The sequence below is a fragment of the Geotrypetes seraphini genome, chromosome 3 (genome assembly GCF_902459505.1).
Source record: "Geotrypetes seraphini chromosome 3, aGeoSer1.1, whole genome shotgun sequence".
Lineage (NCBI taxonomy): Eukaryota > Metazoa > Chordata > Amphibia > Gymnophiona > Dermophiidae > Geotrypetes > Geotrypetes seraphini.
Genome location: NC_047086.1, coordinates 28,108,593 through 28,133,364, shown reverse-complemented (window position 1 = coordinate 28,133,364; position 24,772 = coordinate 28,108,593). Strand labels below are relative to the sequence as shown.

Here is a 24,772-nt window from a genome sequence, read left to right as displayed (position 1 = left end):
GGGAAGGTCCTGCCAGTCCAATCTAATCAGCTTCTTTGACTGGGTAACAAAAAAGCTAGATATGGGAGAGTCCCTGGATGTCATGTATTTGGATTTCAGTAATGCTTTTGATAGTGTTCCACACCGTAGGTTATTGAACAAGATGAGTTCATTGGAACTAGGAGAAACATTGACTGCATGAGTTAAAGACTGGTTCAGTGGCAGACTCCAAAGGGTGGTGGTAAATGGTACTCCCTCCGAAACATCAGAAGTGATCAGTGGAGTGCCGCAGGGCTCAGTCTTGGGTCCAATCCTCAGGGACTTCGAGGTAAAATTGCATTATTTGCCGATGATGCTAAACTGTGCAACATAGTGGGCAAAAGCACCGTGCCCGACACTATGACGCAGGACCTACTCTTACTAGAACAATGGTCCATAACTTGGCAACTGAGTTTTAATGCCAAAAAGTGTAAGGTTATGCACCTTGGCAGCGGAAACCCACGCAGAACTTACACCCTGAATGGTGAGACCTTAACAAGAACTGTTGCAGAACGGAGTAATCATTAGTGAAGATATGAAGACTGCCAATCAAGTGAAGAAAGCATCATCCAAGGCTAGACAAATGCTGGGTTGCATCTGTAGAAGTTTTGTCAGCCGAAAGCCAGAAGTTGTAATGCCGTTGTACAGGTCCATGGTGAGACCTCATCTGGAATATTGTGTTCAATTTTGGAGGCCACATTATCAAAAGGATGTGCTGAGAATGGAGTTGGTTCAGCGAATGGCCACTAGGATGGTCTCAGGACTCGAGGATCTCCCATATGAAGAACGTCTAGGTAAGTTGCAGCCTTGAAAACTGGGGAGATCCTGGAGGACTGGAAAATAGCAAACGTCACACATATCTTCAAAAAGGGATCGAGGGGTGACCCGGGGAACTACAGGCCGGTAAGCTTGACTTCAGTTCCGGGCAAGATGGTAGAAGCACTGATAAAAGACAACATCTGGGAGCACATAGAAAAAAATGGACAACTGAAAGCGAGCCAGCATGGCTTCTGCAAGGGAAGATCGTTCCAAATGAACTTACTGCACTTCTTTGAAGGGATAAACAGTCAAATGGACAAAGGGGAACCCATAGACATCATTTATCTCGACTTTCAAAAAGCCTTTGACAAGGTACCTCATGAGCGGCTACTTAGGAAGCTGTGGAACCATGGGGTGGAAGGGAACGTATACAGATGGATTAAACACTGGTTGGCAGACAGAAAGCAAAGGGTTGGAGTAAAGGGCCACTACTCGGACTGGAGGAGGGTCACGAGCGGTGTTCCGCAGGGGTCAGTGCTCGGACCGCTGCTGTTCAATGTATTTATAAATGACCTGGAAGCGGGGACGAAGTGTGAAGTTATATAATTTGCGGATGACACCAAACGCTGTAGCAGGGTTAGAACCACGGAAGAATGTGAAGACCTACAAAGGGACCTAAACAAACTGGAAGAGTGGGCAAATAAATGGCAAATGAACTTTAATATAGACAAATGCATATAGGGAAGAAGAACCCGATGTTCAGATACGAAATGGGGGGATCAGTGCTAGGGGGAAGTAACCTTGAAAAAGACCTGGGTGTGCTGGTGGATACAACAATGAAATCAACGGCACAATGTGCAGCAGCCTCAAAGAAAGCAAACATAATGTTGGGTATTATTAAGAAGGGTATTACGACCAGGACAAAGGAAGTCATCATGCCGCTGTATCGCGCGATAGTGTGCCCGCATCTGGAGTACTGTGTCCAATTTTGGTCACCGTACCTCAAGAAGGACATGGCAATACTTGAGAGGGTTCAGAGAAGAGTGACGAAAATGATAAAAGGGATGGAAAACCTTTCTTACGCAGACAGGTTAGAAAGGCTGGGGCTTTTCTCCCTGGAAAAGCGCAGACTCAGAGGAGATGTGACAGAGACTTTCAAGATCATGTAAGGTTTAGAAAAGGTAGAAAGGGACAGATTCTTCAGCCTATTGGAAACCACGAGAACAAGGGGGCACTCAGAGAAATTGAAAGGGGACAGGTTTAGAACCAATGCCAGGAAATTATTTTTCACTCAGAGGGTGGTGGACACTTGGAATGCGCTTCCAGAGGTTGTGTTACAGAGTACCCTACCGGGCTTCAAGGAAGAATTGGATAAATTCCTGAGGGACAAGGGGATTGAGGGATACAGTTAGGGGTAGAGATAGGTTATGAAAGGGCTTAGATAGAAGGATAAGGGGATTTAAGGGTTTAGACAACGATCACCTTACAGATCAGGGACCTGATGGGCCGCCGTGGGAGCGGACTGCTAGGCGCGATGGACCTCTGGTCTTACCCAGTGGAGGCAACTTCTTATGTTCTTATACTCTCTCGAGGAACGCAGAGAGGGGAGACATGATAGAGACGTTCAAATGTTACTGGCCGTATTGAGGTAGAAGAAGACATCTTTTTCCTTACAGGACCTATGGCAACAAGAGGGCATCCATTAAAAATCAAGGGTGGGAGATTTCATGGTGACACTAGGAATTATTTCTTCACTGAAAGGGTGGTTGATCGTTGGAATGATCTTTCACTTCAGGTAATTGAGGCCAGCAACGTGCTCGATTTTAAGAAAAAATGGGATAAGCATGTGGGTTCACTTCGAGGAAGTGCTTAGGGGGGAGGGTTCTTAGAGTGGGCAGACTTGTTGGGCCGATGGCCCTTTTCTGCCGTCATATTCTATGTTTCTAAGTTTAGCGCCTTGTATAGTCTTTTCCTTATGCACGCATGACTGCAGCTGTGTGTGTTCTGTTCTCCTCATTTTATTGTTTTAAATTTAATATACTTCATCCCCTTTGCGGGTATTTTTGCGTTTGCAGCAAATTGGGAGCTCTGCCTGCTTGAGAATTCAGACTTCGGTCTGTAGCTGACAGTTTTCATTGGAGTTCAGGGCTGTCCCTGAAGTAATCTCACCTTCTGTTAAGCAGGGGTCGAGCGCAGACTGTTAGGCAGGCTTAGGGGGCAATGGTGTTCTGCAGCATGCCTGCTGCGTTTTCACGCCTCTGCCTGTCCTAGTGTAACTAGGACCGTTGTTAGACTTGGGTAAAGGTAATACATTTCATATATCATCTTTCGGTGTTACAACCAAAGCAGTTTACAAATTAAATACAGCACTTTTCTCAATCATTTTCCTTTGACATTTGAGGGTTGTGATCTATTATTCTCCTTGCCTACTGCAGTAGTAACACCCAGATTGCAAAGGTTAGACATACATTTAGATTATAGACCACCCTTTCACCAGCAGCTTTGGATTCACCCATATGTGTGGCTTATTCTCTCCATGGACAGGCAGGATATAGTAAGGCTGCTTACCTGTAACAGGTTCTCTGTGGACAGCAGGATAAATCATCCACACAAACCTCCTCTGTAAGTTGAAGATAGCCTAAGTTGTAGAATGGAGTGGGGGGTGGTTTGGCCACTCAAGAAGAAACACCCAAACATGCTCAGTTTTTCTGGTGCTCTGGACAAGAGGATCTGTTAGAGGTAAAGTAACCCCACTTTCTTATCAGTTTTAGAATCTTTACAAGGGATAGTTTTTATTATGTATTACATTCTTTCCTGAAAATTAGTGTACGTGTAAGATTTTATCTTTTTTCTGTCAAGACTATTTCCAGTGCATTAGGCGAGACATTCTGTCTAGATCAGTGTTCTTCAACCTTTTTACACCCGTGGACCGGCAGAAAAAAAATAATTATTTTGTGGACCGGCAAACTACTAGGACTAAAATTTAAAAATCCCGTTTCCACCCCATCTCCGCGAGCTCGGTCCCCACAAATCATCTGATCCCATCCACACAAGCCTCAGTTATGATTTTATATTGAATGTATTTTATTAAAGTATAAAAAGAAACAATATTCTGTAGAATTGTCATTTTATAAATACAAATAATTCAGAGCAAGAATCAACAAAACCCCTGTCTCCCCTCCCCTTCACATATATCCCCTCTACTATCAAGAAAACTGAACAAGCCAAATTATTACAGAATGCTACACAGAAATATCATGCTAACAGAATACTGAAGTAACACATGACAGGAATAGTTTTAGGGGAGTGCAACTAGGGCAACTGCCCCCTGGTCAGAGAGCGCCCTAAGCCAGCTGAAAGCTAAAGAAGCACTGCCTGGGTTTTGCAGTCCCCAGTTATGTCTAACACCAGCTCTAGCAGGATATATATTTCAAATCTGATATATTCTAATCACAAAATAGAAATAAAATTATTTTTTTCTACCTTTTGTCGTCTCTGGTTTCTGCTTTCAATCTTTTTTTCACTCTCTTCCTTCCAGCGTATGCCCTCTCTGTCTCTTCAATCCAGCATCTGCCCCTTCCATCCACTATCTGTCCTCTCCCCCTTCCATATGGTATCTGTCTTCTTTCTATGTCCCTCTCCCCTTTCCATCCAGCTTGTGCCCTTCTCTCCTATTTACATGATTCATTCCAGCTTCACTGCTCTCTTCATTTTTATCTCTCCTACACCAGATCTATCATCGTTGTCCCTCTGCTTATTTTTCTGCTGACCCCTTCCTATCATCAATCTCTCTACTTTCTCATGCCTGTGTCTCCCCTTCCCCTTCTCTAATCTCTCTGCCAGCTGTTTCCTTCCTTTTTTCATTCTCCCTTCCCTCCTCCTCCTGTCCAGCAGTAACTCTCTTCCCTTCCTCCCCTCCCAGCAGCATCTCTCCGTCTCCCTCTCCAGTAGCAGCTGTCCCTTTTTTTTCCTTGCCCAGCAGCTTCCCAGATTCCTTTCCCTCCTCCCCTCCCGGAAGCATCTCTCCTTCTCCCTCTCCAGTAGCAGCTGTACCTTTTTTTCCTTGCCCAGCAGCTTCCCAGATTCCTTTCCCTCCTCCCCTCCCAGAAGCATCTCTCCGTCTCCTTCTCCCTCTCCAGTAGCAGCTGTCCCTTTTTTTCCTAGCCCAGCAGCTTCCCAGATTCCTTTCCCTCCTCCCCTCCCAGAAGCATCTCTCCTTCTTCTCCCTATCCAGTAGCAGCTGTCCCTTTTTTTCCTTGCCCAGCAGCTTCCCAGATTCCTTTCCCTCCTCCCCTCCCAGAAGCATCTCTCCTTCTTCTTCTCCCTGTCCAGTAGCAGCTGTCCCTTTTTTTTATCTTGCCCAGCAGCTTCCCAGATTCCTTTCCCTCCTCCCCTCCCAGAAGCATCTCTCCTTCTTCTCCCTCTCCAGTAGCAGCTGTCCTTTTTTTTCCTGGCCCAGCAGCTTCCCAGATTCCTTTCCCTCCTCCCCTCCCAGATGCATCTCTCCTTCTCCTTCTCCCTCTCCAGTAGCAGCTGTCCCTTTTTTTTCCTGGCCCAGCAGCTTCCCAGATTCCTTTCCCTCCTCCCCTCCCAGATGCATCTCTCCTTCTCCTTCTCCAGTAGCAGCTGTCCCTTTTTTTTCCTGGCCCAGCAGCTTCCCAGATTCCTTTCCCTCCTCCCCTCCCAGAAGCATCTCTCCTTCTTCTCCCTATCCAGTAGCAGCTGTCCCTTTTTTTCCTTGCCCAGCAGCTTCCCAGATTCCTTTCCCTCCTCCCCTCCCAGAAGCATTCTCCTTCTTCTTCTCCCTGTCCAGTAGCAGCTGTCCCTTTTTTTTATCTTGCCCAGCAGCTTCCCAGATTCCTTTCCCTCCTCCCCTCCCAGAAGCATCTCTCCTTCTTCTCCCTCTCCAGTAGCAGCTGTCCTTTTTTTTCCTGGCCCAGCAGCTTCCCAGATTCCTTTCCCTCCTCCCCTCCCAGATGCATCTCTCCTTCTCCTTCTCCCTCTCCCGTAGCAGCTGTCCCTTTTTTTTCCTGGCCCAGCAGCTTCCCAGATTCCTTTCCCTCCTCCCCTCCCAGATGCATCTCTCCTTCTCCTTCTCCAGTAGCAGCTGTCCCTTTTTTTTTCCTGGCCCAGCAGCTTCCCAGATTCCTTTCCCTCCTCCCCTCCCAGAAGCATCTCTCCTTCTCCCTTTCCAGTAGCAGCTGTCCCTTTTTTCCCCTGCCCAGCAGCTTCCCAGACTGATAGTGGTTTTCTCCCCTCCCAGCAGCTCTTCTTACTTCCCAGCGCAGCGATTCACGAAGGCAGCCTCGGGTCCTTTGTTGGGTCGCGCCGCCTCTGAGGAAAGAGGAAGTTGCATCATCAGAGGCAGCCGCGACTCAGCAAAAGCCCCGAGGCTGCCTTTGTGAATCGCTGCGCTGGGAAGTAAAGGAGAGCTGCAGAGAGGGGAGAAAGCCACTGTCAGATGCTCCCCAAGATCTCTCCGGCCCAGCGCACGCTTCCGATGCTGATCTTGCCGGTCCTGCGCGGACCGGCAGGAAGTTCAAATGAGTCAATCTTGCCGGTCCTGTGCGGAACGGCAAAAATTTCCTGCGGACCGATACCGGTCCGCGGACTGGCGGTTGAAGAACTGTGGTCTAGATCATAGGGTTATTTCCCTTTACCCGATTGGGCTGCAGAAGAGATCCATTCCAGGTTTTTCATTTTGCCTCTAGAGTACTTCACTGGCTAGCCTAGCTCCTCCCAGCAGTCTTTCTCTAATGCATGAATGCATGACTGCAGATGTTTCAGTTCTGTTCTCCCACATTTATTATTTTTAATTCGACTTAGTTTCATCCCCATTCGCGGTTCTTTCATGTTTAAAGAAAATTTGAAGCACTGCCTGCTTGAGAATTCAGTCTTAGGTCTGTAGCTGGTCTGCTGTTTTCCTTGGAGCTCAGGGCTGTCCCTGACCTGGTCTCACTCCCTGTTAAGCAGAGGGTAGTGCACATTCAGCATGCATAGGGGGCTCAGCGGTGTTACATAGTGTGCAGGCTGCGTTTTCACACCTCTGCCTGTCCTAGTGCGCAGTCAGTGGTCCGCAGGGCTGGAGGCATAGTCAGACAGTGGGTCTGACCGGCAGCCAGAAGATCAGCTTGGCAGTGAATTCTGACTCTGGATCTTCACAGGGGCTAGAAAGCAGGTACATCTTCTGTCTCCTATACTATAAGAGGAGCTGACAGACTCCATCAGAAATTTGTAAAACTTAATTTCAAGGGTTTTGAGGATTTTCTAGTGTTCCCCTGGATTCCTCCACCTGAAAAATCCTAAATTCTGAGTTTTTAATTTTGGGAAGTGCCGTTTTTTAGCACAAATTCGGGTCCGGTGGCCATCTTGGATTTTCAGTGATCTTTTTTTTTTTTCCCCCATCTTCTCCCTGCTTCTTCAAAATTCATATTTCTGCCAGGAAAACTGCTGGGATAGAATCCTCAGGGTCTCTCCTAATGTGGATTAGTGCTGCCTGATTCAGGGGAAAAAAAAATCAATTCGATTCAGCCTATTGAATCGATTTTTCGATTCGATTTTCCTGCCCAAGTGGATGTTTTTTTCAAATATCATGGTGGGTTTATTTTATAGCCTCTTCACCCACTTTGCCATCTCCTGGTGCTGTGGTATTAACAAAATAAACAAACAAAAAACACTTTTTCTCTCTCTTAAATCCTAGCTCACATCCGAGGTCTAACACCATAAAATAGAAGAAAAATTAGTTTTTCTACCTTTTGTTGTCTGATAATTATTCATATGTTATTGGTCCCAGACTCCGGTTATCTTCTGATAACTTGCTTGCCAGGATCTCCTTCTTTCTTCTTTCTCCGTGCTAACCATCTATCTTCTGTCTCTGTCCTCCCCTTCCGTTTCCCTTCTCTCCCCCAGAGGTCTGGTATCTTTCCTTTTTATTGTCTCCATCCACTGAGCCACCTTTTCTGAATTACCCTTTCATCCTTCATCTCTCTCTCCTTTCCCACCACCCCAGAGTCCATCTCTCCCTTTCTCTTCCCAACTACCCTCCTATCCAGTATCTCTATCCCCCCTCCACACCATCCCTTATGCCCAACTTCTCTCCCTTTTTGTTCCTTCCCTCCCTAAATCCCATTGTCCACCATCTATCTTCCTCTCCTGTTTTTAGATCCTTACTTCTTCTATCCTTCCTCCATCTCCCCTTTTCATGATCTCCCCCAAGTCCATCTCCCCCCTCCACCAAGTTCATTTCTCCCATCTATCTTCTCCCCATCTCCAGTCCTTCAATTCCCCATCTCACCTCTTCCTCCATCTACCTTTTTTTATGGCACTCCTAAGCCCCCACCACCACACTCCCGCACCTTTCCCAAAGAGAGTCCGGAAGAGGTCTGCCGGTGGCGGTAGCAATCCACTCCTGCCACTACTCCTAGCGTCTTCTCTCCACTGCGGCCTGCCCTCAGTGAAATCTTCCTGTTTCCGCTTGGGTGGCCAAATGGAGAGAAGACGCCCAGAGTAGCAGCAGGATAGTGAATTGAATTAGCTACCGCCACTTTTGCCTGGCCAGGGAGGAGAGGAGAAAGCCTTGCTTGTGGGAAGGAGAGAGCCATGCTGCCCCGATCTGCACCAGAGATCCATTCGGGCTTCTCCTCTGCCACCAGAGTCCTTGCTGCGATGTAACTTCCGGTTTTGCAAAGATAAAGAAGGGAATCACTAGTAGATCGGAGAGGGTCATAATGCCGCTTTATAGAGCAATGGTTAGACAACATTTGGAATACTGTGTCCAACACTGGTCTCCCTACCTAAAGAAGGATATAAAACTGCTGGAGAGGGTGCAGAGGCGAGCCACGAAACTAGTTAAAGGTATGGAGAACATGAACTACAAAGAACGACTTTAAAAATTTGGGACTGCGAGAGGATCTGATTGAGACTTTTAAGATAATAAAAGGAATCGACAAGATAGAGCGGAGGCAAAAAAAGCAAACAGGATGTTGGGCATGATTAAGAAGGGTATCACGAGTAGATCTGAGGATGTCATAATGCCGCTTTACAGAGCGATGGTAAGACCACACTTGGAATACTGTGTCCAACATTGGTCTCCCTACCTAAAGATATAATACTACTGGAAAGGGTGCAGAGGCGAGCGACAAAGCTTGTAAAAGGTATGGAGAACTTGAGCTACAAGGATCGCCTCAGAAAACTAGGATTATTCACCCTCGAGAAGAGGAGACTGCGAGGGGATCTGATAGAGAGTTTTAAAATACTGAAAGGATTCAACAAAATAGAGCAGGGAACAACTTTATTCACAATGTCAAAGGTGACTCGGACAAGAGTTCATGGACTGAAGCTGTGGGGGGACAGGGCCAGGACAAATGTCAGAAAGTTCTGCTTCACACAGCGAGTAGTGAACGCCTGGAATGCTCTCCCGGAAGAGGTTGTGGAGAAAATCACCATTCAAGGATTTAAGGGCAAGTTGGATGCACATCTTCTTCAAAGACACATTGAGGAATACAAGTAACTAAGGTATTCGCCAGGGTAGGCTTGGCTAGGCCTCCACGTGTGCGGATCGCCGGACTAGATGGACCCAAGGTCTGATCCGGTGCAGGCATTTCTTATGTTCTTATGTCAAATGTGACCAGGACAAGAGGTCATGGACTGAAGCTGAGGGGAGACAAGCCCAGGTCAAATGCCAGGAAGTTCCGCTTCACGCAGCGAGTGGTTGACACCTTGAACGCTCTCCCGGTGGAGGTTGCTGCGGAACCCACCGTTCTTGGTTTTAAGGGCACGTTAGTTGCACATCTCCTCGAAAGATGCATAGAAGGATACGGGTGACTTAAGTTTTTTGGGTTTTTTTTTCTCGCCAGGTTCAGGAGGCTTCAGCGGCAGATCCGGACCTCGCTGATCCTTTATTCCACAGCATTGCATTCCCAGATTGGAAGATTTGAATGCTGGATCCGATCCGGTGCAGACATGTCAAACTCTGGCGTGCTGGGTACAGAAATTTGGCCTGCCAGCCAATTTCCCCCAAAGCTGACCCGCCGGTACATGCGCCGCATAATTTGTAGGTTCGTGCCGCATCATCTGTAGGTTCATGTAGGCTGCAGAGGATCGCTGGTCGGCAGAAGCGATCCTAGCAGGCCACCGTAGCCTCAGCTGCACATTCCCTGTGGCGCGGTCTTGCCCCTTCTCTGACGTACTGGACCACGGGTGGGACTAGGACCAAGGGAACGTGCAGCTGAGGCTACAGCAGCCTACTAGGATCGTTATTGCCGATCAGCGATCCTGTGCAGGCCGCGTGGACCTACAGATGATGCGGCGTGAATCTGCAGAGTCAGGTCCCAAGCAGACACAGAAATATCTTCCACTGCCCTTCTGATCCCCAGTGCTGGGAAGCTCTCATATACATATACTGCTGCATGGGGCAAGCAGAAGAAGAAATGAGCCCAGCACTGCTCAATCCATCTCTCAGACTCCAGAAAAGAGAAGGAAGGAGAGCTGATGTTAGACAGCGAGCGTGAACTAGGACCTAAAAGATAGAGGAAAAGTCTTTTTTGTCTTGTTTACATCACAGAGCCGGCATGGGGTTGGAGAGGTTGTAACCCTATACTTCTACTAAGACTAAGGGGTCCTTTTATTAAGGTGTGCATTTAGTGTGCGCTAAATCAGTTAGCGTACCTTATTAAAAGGACCCCTAAAAAAAAAAATTTGGCTCACGACTTAGCCTTTTAAAAAGATTTTGGCCCCTTATGCGATTGAGTTTGACACCCCTGATTTAGGGCTCTGGATCCTGGAGATGATCCAACTGTAGTGCGCTGTTTAAATTTGTGGCGCTCCCTGATTTGATTGCTGAATCTTTGCAGGAATTGAACTTGGATGCCAAGCTTGCCCCTTCCTTTTCTCCTACTTCTCCCTGGTTCTGCAGGGTGCACTCAAAATCTGCAACCTTTCCCTGGCATACGGATATGAGTTTCTTAGTTACAGAACAGTTTGACTCTCCGGAAGGTCCTTTGCAGAATTCTAGAGCAAAGTCCCGCTTGTATCCTCTGGCACAGGAGTGTCAGCAGCTGCTGTGGCAACCCAAGGTGGGTTCTTTGGTGGCTCAGGTGACCCAACGCACTTAGCTCACTAGCAACTGGGGCGTCGTTTTGAAAGATATGCAGGTTCGCCGGGTGGATGTGATTCTCAGGAAAGTTTTTGAAACAGCTAATTTAGGAGTCAAAGCAGCTGTGGATTCTATCCTTTGTGGCATGCACCTGTCTGGCTTGGCTGCATATGCTGGAGATGCGGTAGAGCCTCCTCCTCAGCTTGTGTTGATTGGAATGAACTATTTGGTGGATGGCTTATATGATTTTTTGAAAGTGCTGGCAAAGGTGTCAGCATATTCGATTTTGGCCTGCTGAATGCTTTGGGTTCGGCAGTGGGCCGGGGATTCCCCCTCCAAGGCAACCCTGGTTTGGCTTCCTTTTAAGGGGCAGTTATTGTTTGGCAAGGGGTTGAATGATCTCATGGATTTGGTGATGGACCGTTGCCCAAAGTCTTTGCCGGATAGTAGAGCCAGACCTAGGGGTTATGGGCCTCCTGCTTGTCGTGGCTCTCGAAGAAACTTTTGTGACTGTAGACAATATTCTCCCTCCTCATCGTAGATACCTTCACGGGGCTCCAGGGGTCGGTATGTGGGCTACAGATGCGCCCAGCCTGCCAGCAAGACACAATGATGCCAGGGAGCTGACGATCCCTCTGAGGATAAGGGGTTGCCTCTCAGAGTTTCTGCCTGCTTGGATGTGCATTACGGCAGACCAGTGGTTCTTGGAAATTATTTGGTCAGGCTACAAGCTGGAATTCGCCCAGCCACTGTCCGATTGATTTGTGACATCTCCTGTCAGGAGGCAGGAAAAAATGCTCAAAGTCCAGGCTACTGTTCAGCGCTTGCTGGATATTCGAGCAATAGAGCTGGTGCCAAGCGACGTTTTGGTCTCAAGCAGATACTCTGTTTATCATATCAAAGAAAGGGTCAGAAGATTGGAGACCCATTCTGGATCTGAAACACATGAATGCGGCTCTCAAGATTCCTCAGTTCTGGATGGAGACCTTGAGGTCAGTCATTTGTGGCAGTGACTCTAGGGGAGTTTCTGGCCTCCCTGGATCTTACAGAGGCGTATTTGCACATTTCCATTTTTCCAGCTCACCACAAATTCCTACAGTTTCATGTGCTGGATTAGCATTATCAGGTTTGGGCTCTGCCCTTTGGCCTGGCGACGACACCCCGGATGTTCACCAAGGTGATGGTGGTAGTAGTGGCTCATCTAAGGAAGATGGGATTGCAGGTTCACCCTTATCTGGGTGACTGGTTGATCAGAGCGCCCTCTTTGGAAGAGGGCATTCTATGGTGGAAAGTGTGTTCCAGATGCTGGAAGCCTTGGGCTGGATTGTCAACTTCAGGAAGAACCATCTGATGCTCATGTAATCCCTGGGAGTTCTGTTCGATATGGTGGTGGGCTGCGCTTAATTGCTCGAGCCTCAGACAGAAGCTGTGCGCGCAGATTTCGGATCTGTTTACAAAATCGGCCCTTTGATCATGGGGCTACCTGCAGATGTTGGGCTCCATGGTAGCTACGCTGGATGTGGTCCCTTGGGTGAGGGCACACATGCGTACTCTTCAGCATGCCTTGCTTTCTCATTGGGTGCCCCACCGAGATGCCTTAGAGATGCTTCTGCCATGGACCTTGAAGGCCAGAGCAAGCATAACCTGGTGGCTTCGCCCTCAGTTGCTCTGCCAGGGCGTCCCGTTGCTCATTGCCTTCTGGATTGTGATAACCACAGATGCCAGCCTTCAGGGCTGAGGGGCTCACTGCGATTGTCGTCCCCATCATGGTTGTTGGACTCCATCGCAGAGGAAGTAGTCCATCAGTCAGCTGGCCCAGAAAGAATTACAGAGGTCTTTGGAGGGACAGGCTGTCCGGGTCTTTTCCGACAATGCAACGGCAGTGGCCTATGTCACTCGACAGGGAGGGACCAAGAGCTCTCCCTTGGCTCAGTAGGCCCAGCTTCTTTTCCTTTGGGCGGAACGTCATCGGGCGCTGATGGCATCACATGGTTGGAGTGGACAGCGTTCAAGCAGACTTCCTCAGTCATCAGACTCTGGATCCCGGCGAGTGGGCCCTGTCGCTTTAGGCCATCGTGAGACACTGGGGGTAGCCCCGCCTTGACCTCATGGCCATGGCACGAAACAAGAAAGCGCCACGTTTCTTCAGCTGCAGATCCAAGCCCAGAAGCGCAGGGCTTGATGCTCTTGTGTACAGCTGTGGCCTCTGGATGTTGTTCTTTATGTCTTTCTACCCTGGCCGATGATCGGCCAGGTTCTTCAAAGGATTGCGACTCATCCAGGCCGCATCATTCTAGTGGCTCCCGACTGGCTGTGAAGACCATGGTACGTGGATCTGATGCAACTGCAGGTAGGATGCAGTCTACAACTGAGCGTCTATTTATATGATTAGATTTCTATCCCATCCTCACAGGAGCTCAGAATGCCAACATTCACAGAAGTTACATTGGCAGTACATTTAGTGATACAATACAATACTATACAATATAGTCACAAAAGGGCAAGGCTGGGTAGTACAGTAACTTGAGGACAGTCATAGAGAATTCCTGGAGGGGCGTTGCAGAAGATTGGACCAGGAGGTCGCCAGCTGGTGGTTATTGGCGGGAGAGAGATCAGAGGGAACTCTATTCAGTTGGACTTTAGTAGAAGAGAAAGGCCTTCACTGCTCTTCGGAAGATCATCAATGAGTTCTGTGATCTTATTTGAGGGGGGAGTTGGTTCCAAAGCTGTGGGATGAAGTGGCTGTAGGAATGGTTACGGGCAGTTTCCATCAGGAGAGATCTTCCTGGGGGGATGCACAGTCATCTCCCCGCTTTTGAGTGGAGGTGGCGGGTAGGGGCATACAGATGTAGCTTGGAGTTTATATAGGCTGGGGTGGTGGCAAAGAGCGTTTTGTGCACTATTACAAGGGCCTTGAATGTTTTATTTATTTATTTATTCTTTCCATTTTCTATACCGTTCTCCCAAAGGAGCTCAGAACGGTTTTACATGAATTTATTCAGGTAGGCATTTTTCCCTGTCTGCCCAGGCGTTGCCATGGAAGATCCAGGTCGCTTTGCTCTTATGGCTTTGGCTCTTGAGTGTGCGGCCTTAGAACGTAAAGGCTATGCAGAGATTATGACTGCTACTCTTTTCATATCTAAAAAGTTGTCCACAGTGTCAGCCTACACTAAGTTTTGGAACACCTTCCAACATTGATGTGACCAAGATCAGGTGGACCCTTTTTCGGCTCCAGTGTCAGGGCTCCTAGCCCTTCTCCAAGCTGGTCTGGCTAAAGGCCTCACCGTGGCATCTTTTCAGATCCAGGTGGCCGGTCTATCTTTTTTCAGATCTCGGGATAGCCGGTCCTCGTTAGCATCACATCCAGATGTTGCTCATTTTTTGAAGGGGGCTCTTTGGGTCCGGCTGCCTATTAATCATCAGTTCCCAGCCTTGGACCTTAACCTGGTTCTGTCGGACCTTGCCAGAGCTCCTTTTGAGCCTCTCTGCGATGCTTCTCTCCTGGATTTAACACTCAAGACTGTTTTCTGGTCGCCATCACTTCTGCCCATAGGGTTTCCAAACTGCAGTCTTTGTCTTGTTGAGACCCCTTTCTCCGAATTTCGGAGACGGAAGTTTCTTTCCAGACAGTTCCTTCCTTTTTGCCAAAGGTGGTTTCGGTTTTCCATGTCAATCAGGAGATATGTTTGCCTGTTTTTCAACCGATGCGTTCCAAACATCAGGATCGTCTACTGAAAAAGTAGGACGTGCACAGGATTCTACAGTGTTATATACTAAAGTTTTGACTTTCTGACTATCTGTTTGTGCTGACGCATTCAATTAAGCGAGGTGCTCCTGCTTTAAGGCACAATTTCCCGGTGGATCCATAGAGCCATTTCATCCACCTACATTCTTGCAGGAAAACAGTCTCCGGTTTCTGTTAAGACGCATTCTACCAGGAGTGTGGCTTCTTCGTGGGCCGAAGCATGATCTGTTTCTCCTGAGGAGATTTGCAGGATGATGACATCATCTCATCACACGTTTGCCAAGTTTTACAGAGTGTATGTTACTGCCAGATGGGACTCGGCTTTCGGGTCCTCAGTCTTAAGGGCCAGTGCAGCAAGCCCACCCTGACTCTTTGAGGGGACTGCTTTTGTACATCCCCATGGTCTAGAATGTCACACCTATTGCACTTGAAAAGGAGATTATGTACTTACCCTGGTAACCTCTTTTCCAGTAGATAGGTGAGATATTCTAGACACCCGACCAGATTTCAGTCTCCTTCTATGTTGCCAACCTGTTTCATGGAGACCGGTCAGCCCTTAGGGGCTAGGAAGTATTTGTAAATATGTTCAACCTGTTATGGGAGTAGTTCCTGAACTCCTTTGAAACCTATGTTGGCGGTTAAGGGTGCTGTTTAGTTGTTTTGAGCAGAAAATGTTTTTAGCCTGTCTTTACAGGTGCCTCTACTTCACAGATGTGAGTGTGTCTCTATGCTTGGGTACTGACTGCTGGGAGGAGCTAAGCTAGTCTGTGAAGTACAGTAAAACCTTGTATTGGAAGTAACTTGTTATATAAGTGTTTTGCAAGACAAGCAAAACATTTTATTAAACTTTAACTTGATATGCGGTCTTGCAATACAAGTACTTACAGTATACACACATCACATCATCACAACTGAGCCGATGGTTCTTTTTTATTCTCTCTCTCTCTCTCTGCAAGAGTGTAGTGATTGTTCTAAACAAGCAAGGTCTTGCAATACGAGTACATACAGTATTTTGTATTAAAGTTTATCCCAGGACAAGCAGGCAGCATATTCTTGACTGATGGGTGACGGCACCGACGGAGCCCCGGTACGGACAATTTTAGAGTGATTGCACTCTAAGAACTTTAGAAAGTTCTAGCTAGGCCGCACCGCGCATGCGCGAGTGCCTTCCCGCCCAACGGAGGCGCGCAGTCCCCAGTTTCTTAGTTTCCGCGGAGCTAAGAAGATGCGTGTTTCCAACGGCTGTTAGAAATTTTTTTTCACAGTTTTTCGCCTTCCCGCTCGCGCGTTTATTCTCTTCGATAATTTTTTCTTTTCCTTATTTTATTTTGTTCGTGTTTAAAAAAAAAACAAAACACTTTATTTTCGTTTTTTTTTTTTGCGATCGGCCCCAGCGGGGCCTGTTGGCATCATCGAAGCCTCGGGCTTCGATTTTGCTACAGCCGTTTTTCCATTCATGCCCCCGTCACCGGGTTTTAAAAAGTGCCAGCGGTGTGCGCGCCCTATATCTCTTTCCGACCCGCACAAGTGGTGCCTACAGTGTCTGGGTCCGGACCACAGGGCTGAAACCTGCACCCGCTGTAGTTCTCTTCAAAAGAGAACTTTGAAAAACCGGCAAATACAACAGCGGATCCTGTTTGGTACCGCTATGGAAGTTCCTCCGGTATCGACGTCGGCAACTTCCTCCAAACCGACACCGATAGTTTCGGCACCGCAAACTACATCTCCGGTGTCGCAACCAGTAGGTAAGCCAGCTAAGAAGCCTTCCCCTACTGTCCTCGGGCCGCCAGTCGAGCAAGCAGTGAGCCAAGTCCTGCAGACTGTGCGCCGGCCCCGTAAGCGCTCCGCTCCCATTGAAGTTACTGCCTCATCATCGACTTCACCCGAGTGTCGAGCTGCACCGCAGGTACCGAGCAAGAAAAAAGCGGTACCGGTGCCATCGGGACCAACGTTGGATGAGCGTATTGCCTCTATCCTTCAGGCCCAACTTAAGGAGCAACTGCAACAATTGCTCCCGGCTCTATTGACTCCGAGCCTTCCAGTGTCGGTACCTACTGAGACTTCGGTGCCGATTGTCGATCAGCCTCTATTATCGGCATCGGCATTATCGGTACCGCAGAAATCTTTATCCATGCCTATTCTATCAGCAGAACCAAAGTCTCATCGACGCACTGTTCCCTCAGCTTCTGATCCGGTACCGGTCTCTGAAACCCGTACCGCTGTGCAATCACCAGGTACCGTATCGACCCGTTCGGGGAAATCGGTACGCAAGACCAAACATACCGAGACATCCACTCCACTCTCTCAGGGCCATCTTCAATCAATACGGGACCCTGACTTGTGGGATGACTCTGATGATCCCCTCGGTACCGAGGAAGATTATTCGTCTGATGAGGATGATCCATCGGTGCAGGATCCTGCTACTAAACCAGAGCACTCCTCCTTCACCAAATTCTTAAAGGAGATGTCAGACACTCTTTCTATTCCTCTAGAGTCTGACTCTAAAAAATCCAAAGCATTTCTCGATGCTTTGGATTTTGACCAACCTCCTAAAGAGTTTTTAAAGTTGCCCCTCCATGACATCTTGAGGGAAACTTTCTATAAAAATTTGGAAACTCCTTTGACAATACCAGGAGCCCCGAGAAAACTAGAATCTCTTTATAAAGTGATTCCTATTCCAGGGTTTGACAAACACCAACTTCCCCATGAGTCTCTGCTGGTGGAGTCGACCCTGAAGAAATCTACGGGAGCTAGTGTTTACGCCTCTGTCCCTCCTGGCAGAGAGGGCAAGGCCATGGATAAATTTGGGAAACGCCTTTACCAAAATGCGATGTTGGCCAACCGTTCAGGTAATTACGTGTTTCACTTCTCTTTTTACCTCAAACATCTCATCCAACAGGTGACCTCTTTTCAAAAGTATATTCCGGACCGTAAACTTCCTGCTTTTCAGCAATGCACCTCTAGCCTTTTGCAACTCAGAAAGTTTATGGTCCGTTCAATTTATGATACTTTTGAACTGACATCACGGGCCACTGCTATGTCTGTGGCAATGAGAAGGTTGGCATGGCTCCGAGTCTCAGACCTGGATGTGAACCACCAGGACCGACTTGCCAATGCGCCCTGCCTAGGGGATGAGCTGTTTGGGGAATCCATGGATACCACCACCCAAAAGCTATCTGCCCATGAAACTAGGTGGGACACCTTGTTAAAAAAACAAGAAGAAACCTCCTCCTCCTCGTCCATTTAGACAACAATCTTCGTATCAGAGGAGATTTTCGGCTCGGCCGGCTCAGCCTCAATCCTCCCCAACCTCGGAGGCAACGCCAACAGCACCAACAGGCTCGTCAGCAGCAACAGCCTAACGTTAAACCTGCTCCTCAACCTAAGCCGACACAGCCCTTTTGACTCCCTTCTCCAGGGCATTGCCAGTCTTCCTCCCTCCTATTCTCTTCCTCAGCCCATAGGAGGTCGACTTCGAATTTTTCTCTCTCGCTGGGAAGTAATCACCTCCGACCAGTGGGTTCTTTCAATCATAGCCCACGGCTACTCCCTAAACTTCCAGACTCCTCCACCATTAGGCCTACCAAAAGAGTCTGCTTCCACCCACTCTCAGTCCCTCCTACTGGCTCAGGAGGTTCACTCCCTCCTTCTTCTCAATGCCATCGAACCAGTTCCTCAAGACCAGCGAGGCTTGGGATTTTACTCCCGGTACTTTCTAGTACCCAAAAAGACTGGAGACCTCAGACCAATATTAGATCTCAGAGATCTCAACAAGTGTCTGGTCAAGGAGAAGTTCAAAATGTTATCTCTTGCAACCCTATATCCTCTTCTCTCTCAGGGCGACTGGCTATGCTCTCTCGATCTCAAGGAGGCGTACACTCACATTCCTATCCATCTAACGTCCAGGCAATATCTACGCTTCCTCGTCAACCAGCATCATTACCAGTACAAGGTGTTACCCTTCGGTCTAGCCTCCTCTCCCAGGGTATTCACCAAATGTCTGATTGTGGTCGCGGCTTATCTCCGCTCTCACAATTTTCAAGTCTTCCCTTATCTGGACGACTGGCTGATCAAGGCTTATTCTCCTCAGGCCGTTAAACTTGCCACCAATCAGACCATTCTCTTCCTTCAACTGTTAGGGTTCAAAATCAATCTACCCAAGTCGCATCTAATTCCAACTCAGCGACTTCAATTCATTGGAGCCATTCTGGACACACTTCAGATTAGGGCATTTCTTCCAACAAATCGCCTTCACAACATTCTTCATCTCTGTCAACGGGTGTTGCAGCAAACGTCCATCTCTGCAAATCACATGATGGTGCTCTTGGGGCACATGGCCTCCACAGTGCATGTCACCCCCTTCGCACGTCTCCACCTCCGTACTCCTCAATGGACCTTAGCGAATCAGTGGTCCCAAGCGACGGATCCTTGCTCACAACTCATATCTGTGACCTCGTCTCTTCGGCAGTCGCTTCTTTGGTGGTTGACATCTTCAAATCTATCCAGAGGTCTGCTGTTCCATTTACCTCCTCATCAACTGGTCATCACCACGGATTCCTCCCCCTATGCATGGGGAGCTCACTTGAACGAGTTCCAAACTCAGGGGTTTTGGACTACCCAGGAAAAGAAACACCACATCAATTTCCTGGAACTCCGAGCGATGTTTTACGCCCTCAAGGCTTTTCAACATCTTCTTTTTCCTCAGGTACTACTCATTTGCACAGACAACCAAGTTGCAATGTACTACATCAACAAACAGGGAGGGACGGGATCCCGTCTCTTGTGTCAGGAAGCTCAAAGGATTTGGACCTGGGCGACTGCTCGTCACTTATTCCTGAAGGCGGTCTATATCCAAGGGGAACAGAATTGCTTAGCAGACAATCTCAGCAGAATTCTTCAACCTCACGAATGGACTCTCGATCCCTTGACCCTCCAGTCCATTTTCTCTCAATGGGGCACACCTCAAGTGGATCTTTTTGCAGCTCCCCACAACCATCAACTGCCCCTGTTTTGCTCCAGACTTTACTCTCCTCACCGTCTGGAACCCGATGCATTTCTCCTGGATTGGACCAATCTCTTCCTTTATGCATTTCCTCCTCTTCCGCTCATGCTGCGCACATTATTCAAACTCAAGAGGGAACAAGCCACCATGATTCTCATCGCTCCACGGTGGCCCAGACAGCATTGGTTCTCCCTTCTACTTCAACTCAGTTCCAGGGAACCCATACCTCTTCCACTGTTTCCTTCACTACTAACACAGCATCAGCAAACTCTACTTCATCCCAGCTTACAGTCTCTGCACCTGACAGCTTGGTATCTCTCGGGCTGACTTCGGCTCACTCTTTCCTTTCTCAGCCTTTCCGTTCTATTATTGATGCCTCCAGAAAACCGGCTACTCTTCAATGTTACCAACAAAAGTGGTCTCGGTTTTCTTCCTGGTGCCTCTTACATCACCATAATCCCATGTCTATAGCAGTAGGATTGGTGTTAGACTATCTTCTGTCCTTATCTGACTCTGGTCTTAAATCCTCTTCGATAAGAGTTCACCTTAGTGCTATTGCAGCTTTTCATGAGCCGATTCATGGAAAACCCCTCTCAGCTCATCCCTTGGTTTCTAGGTTCATGAAGGGCCTTTTCAATGTGAAGCCACCTCTTAGAGCCCCTCCTGTTGTATGGGATCTTAATGTGGTTCTTTCTGCGTTAATGAAACCTCCTTTCGAGCCTTTGGCCACAGTGCATTTTAAATTTCTAACTTGGAAAGTGGTCTTTCTTATAGCTCTCACTTCTGCCAGGAGGGTCAGTGAGCTCCATGCACTGGTGGCTGATCCACCTTTCACTGTTTTTCACCATGATAAGGTTGTCCTCTGTACACATCCAAAATTCCTTCCGCAGGTTGTGTCTGAGTTTCATCTTAACCAATCCATCGTCCTACCTGTTTTTTTCCCAAAGCCTCATTCTAATCCAGGTGAACAGGCTTTGCATACCTTGGATTGTAAACGTGCTCTGGCTTACTATCTTGAACGCACCAAACCTCACAGATCATCTCCTCAACTGTTTTTGTCCTTTGATCCTAACAAGTTGGGTCATCCTGTATCTAAACGCACCCTGTCCAATTGGCTTGCTGCTTGCGTTTCATTCTGTTATGCTCAGTCGGGCCTGACACTGGAAGGTTCTGTCATGGGCCACAAGATTAGAGCTATAGCAGTGTCTGTAGCTTTCCTCCGTTCCACTTCCATTGAGGAAATCTGCAAGGCTGCTACTTGGTCCTCAGTTCATACTTTTACATCTCACTATTGTCTGGATGCATTCTCCAGACGGGATGGACACTTCGGCCAATCTGTTTTACAAAATTTGTTTTCCTAATGGCCAACCTTCCCTCCGTCCCTCTTTTTGTTAGCTTAGAGGTCACCCATCAGTCAAGAATATGCTGCCTGCTTGTCCTGGGATAAAGCACAGTTACTTACCGTAACAGGTGTTATCCAGGGACAGCAGGCAGATATTCTTGCGTCCCTCCCACCTCCCCGGGTTGGCTTCTTAGCTGGCTTATCCTAACTGGGGACCGCGCGCCTCCGTCGGGCGGGAAGGCGCACGCGCGGTGCGGCCTAGCTAGAACTTTCTAAAGTTCTTAGAGTGCAATCACTCTAAAATTGTCCGTACCGGGGCTCCGTCGGTGCCGTCACCCATCAGTCAAGAATATCTGCCTGCTGTCCCTGGATAACACCTGTTTCAGTAAGTAACTGTGCTTTTTGGGTTGTGGAGTTTCCATTATTTCTTATGGGGAAATTCGCATTGATATTTCAAGCATGATATACAAGCATGTTTTTGGAATGAATTATGCCCGCAAACCAAGGTTTTACTCTAGAGCAGGGGTGTCAAAGTCCTTCCTTGAGGGCCGCAATCCAGTTGGGTTTTCAGGATTTCCCCAATGAATATGCATGAGAGAGATTTGCATATAATGGAAGTGACAGGTATGCAAATCTCTCTCATGCATATTCATTAGGGATATCTTGAAAACCTGACTGGCTAGGGGTCCCCCAGGACAGGTTTGGGAACTACTGGTCTAAAATGTCTCACTTATCTACTGGAAAAGAGCTTACCAGGGTAAGTACATAATCTTCTTATACTGTAGATAGTAATTTGGGACTTAGCTTGTGGCTTCAATAATTATGGGAAGCAACAATAGCACTTTCACAATGATTAAGTAGAAGGTAGAAACATCCTACAACATGAGCTAAAAAGCCCCACGGGGAGGAAAAGCCTCAGACAAAATCCTCCCACCGCCACAACAGTGGCTAGCTAAGGTGGTTCAGGTGCAAAACCTCATTGGCATAAAAATCTCCTGTGGAGACCACAGTGGCTCTGTGTTGTGCTGTGATTAAATAAATAACTAAATAGGTGGTGAGATCAATAATTAAGTCAAATTCTTAAAATTGTAATGGCTCAAAAAGTCACCGGTGACTTTAAACTTATCTTTTGTTCGTGAGCTCGGTCGGTCATTACAATTTTAAGAATTTGACTTAATTATTGATCTCACCACCTATTTAGTTATTTATTTAATCATAGCACAACATAGAGCCACGGTGGTTTCCACGGGAGGTTTTTATGCCAATGAGGGTACCTGAACTACCTTAGCCACTGTTGTGGCGGTGGGAGGGTTTTGTCTGAGGCTTTTCCTCACCGTGGGTGCTTTTTAGCACATGTAGGATATTTCTACCTTCCACTTAATCATTGTGAAAGTGTTATTGTTGACAATTTGGATTTTTTCACACATTCTGAGTTTTGATTCAATAATTATGGGAACCAGCTTAGCATTGCATTGGAATCTCCAACAGCTGAATGATATCTAAGATTTGTATTATGGAATCTCTTCTCTTACATTTGAAATGCTTTGCAGGTCAAGATACAGACGACATTCTTACAGTCAGTCCAAGTCCCGCTCCAAATCACTACCCAGGTGTTCTAGCTCAGGAAGACGCTCGAGGACACCTAGGCGAAACTCTGGATCTAGAGGTCGTTCACGATCAAAGTCATTTCAGCAGAATTCCAAATCTGTAGCCAAATCTCAATCTCGGTCACCGCACAGGCAATCTAGGTCTGGAACAAAATCACAATGTAGTAGAAGGGATTCTGGTTCACCTGCAAGATCTAAGTCAAAATCTCCTCAAGGGCATGTCAACTGTGAGAGCAAAACACTGAAACGCTCTCGTTCTAGATCTCGGAATCATCAGCGCAAGAATAGTCGACAATATATATCTGAAGAAGACTGATGACTATGTGGAATCAAGATTAATAAACCTGTTACAGTAACAGATCAGATTTAAAATGTACATTGTGAAAGGCTTGTTAAGTTTTCTTCTTGAATAGAGTCAAGGAGTAAGATCAGTATTTGTGGATTCTCAGAAAACTGGTCTTGTTTTTCCAGTGTAGATTACATAAAATCATGAAACAAAATTTGGTCCTACTGAAAGTATAAACAAAAATTACAAAGTATGTTCAAGAGTTGGGTTGCAGAAATACAGAAATTGTTTTGAAAATTAAACTTGATGTTTCTTTACATCTGTTCATTCAAGTAAGACCACCATGCCATTAAAAGAAAACAATCTTGTTCATAGCTAGACAATAATTTCACACTAGTAATTTTACAAACATTAGGTGTGTCTGCAAATAGTTTTTGTGTTATGATTGAGTACTGGAAATTATCTGCTATGGATTTTCTTGAATATATTCTTGGGAAAAATTGTGTAAACCTTGGAAATAATGTAATAGACAAACTACTGTCAAAATACAGTTATATAGACCTTTAATTTGGTATGAAAAACAAAGTATGTTTCAAGATAGGTTTTCAGATTAATGGCAAGAGATTTTTATTGCACTGTGGTTCAGTAACCTTTTTGAATAAGATGAATGGCTCCATTTTGTAGGTAACTTTTAGTTCAGTTAGGAGTATTTGTTAATGACTTCAGCAAGATGATGCTTTAGTATGCATGTAACTCTTACTTGTGAATGTTCCTACTTGGCTTTCTTTACATGTTTTACCCCCTTAAATGTGATGATTGCTCTGATAGTTTGTATTGCATGAGCTCTGGAAACTTGCATATGCCTTCCGAATATTTCATTTTATGATTTCTATTCCATAAACCATTTTCAAATATGTTTCTGTTTAAATATGCTATATTGGGTTTGTTCTAAGAGGGCTTCCTTTAATTATAGAATATCTTTGGAAGAGATGGGATTCATTTGCATTTTGTGTTGAGAATTTGACTTGTTCATAACCTGCTCTGTTGTAATAAACTTAGAAAGGAACTGATGGTTTATAAATAAATTTTTTAAAACAGGTTATGAATAGGTTCATGATTTGAGGTCCTTAATCTGATCTGTAGTTTGTCTCTTTGTGGGGGAAAAAAATTGGTAGTATCTGAGATTGAAAGCAAATACAATTTTAAGTATTTTCCTATGCTTAATGTATAGTGTAAGACTTCCAGATGGTGAGCTGGGACCCCAAATGTGGCCATAGACTAGGTTGTCTTTATATAGGTACTATATCATTCTACAACATTAGGGGTTGTTATACAATTTTATTTGGCTGCAGTCATGGGAGTCACAAGTACAAAAAGATTGGGAAGGACTGGGTTAGAGAATGGACTGGGAGCCAGAAAAGGTAAGATTTGACACTTGTTTCTGCCACTAACATTCCTTGAACAAGTCACTGTCTTTATTTGCCTTAGATTGTTAAGAGTTTTGGAGCAGGAATATATTATATCTGCATAGATACCACACAGTGCAGCACTGTATATGTTGTTCTAGTGCAATAGGTGAAAGATTTATTTGTTTTAAAAAATTATATACTGTTTAAAACTAAACGGTTTACAAGGTTTACATACATAATATTTAAAATGGACACATAGTAAAACAGGTGAATAGTTGAAAACATATAATAAAATAAACATAGAAACAATCTTCAAGAGATACTATGTGGGTAAAAAGTTCATGATTAGTTCATCAACTTTGTCAGAAATACCTAAAAAAAAGGCATCAACATATAGCTGCGCCTTTAGTAATTTTCTAAAGTTACCTTTTTCACAGCAGTTTCGTATCTGCCCCACCAAGGAGTTCCATAACTTAACTCCTGTGCAGCAGAAAGTCATTTTAGTAATCTC

General features: G+C 46.4%; 1 protein-coding gene across 1 annotated transcript in view; it reads left to right on the top strand.

Moving 5' to 3' along the window:
* Positions 1–23,954, top strand: part of SRSF12 (serine and arginine rich splicing factor 12) — a 103,289-nt gene extending 79,335 nt beyond the window's left edge. The window contains exon 5 of the mRNA XM_033938740.1: positions 22,510–23,954. Coding sequence (XP_033794631.1) covers positions 22,510–22,882 — 373 coding nt within the window. The 3' untranslated portion in view covers positions 22,883–23,954. The remainder of the gene's footprint in view (positions 1–22,509) is intronic.
* Positions 23,955–24,772: the final 818 nt, after the last annotated feature.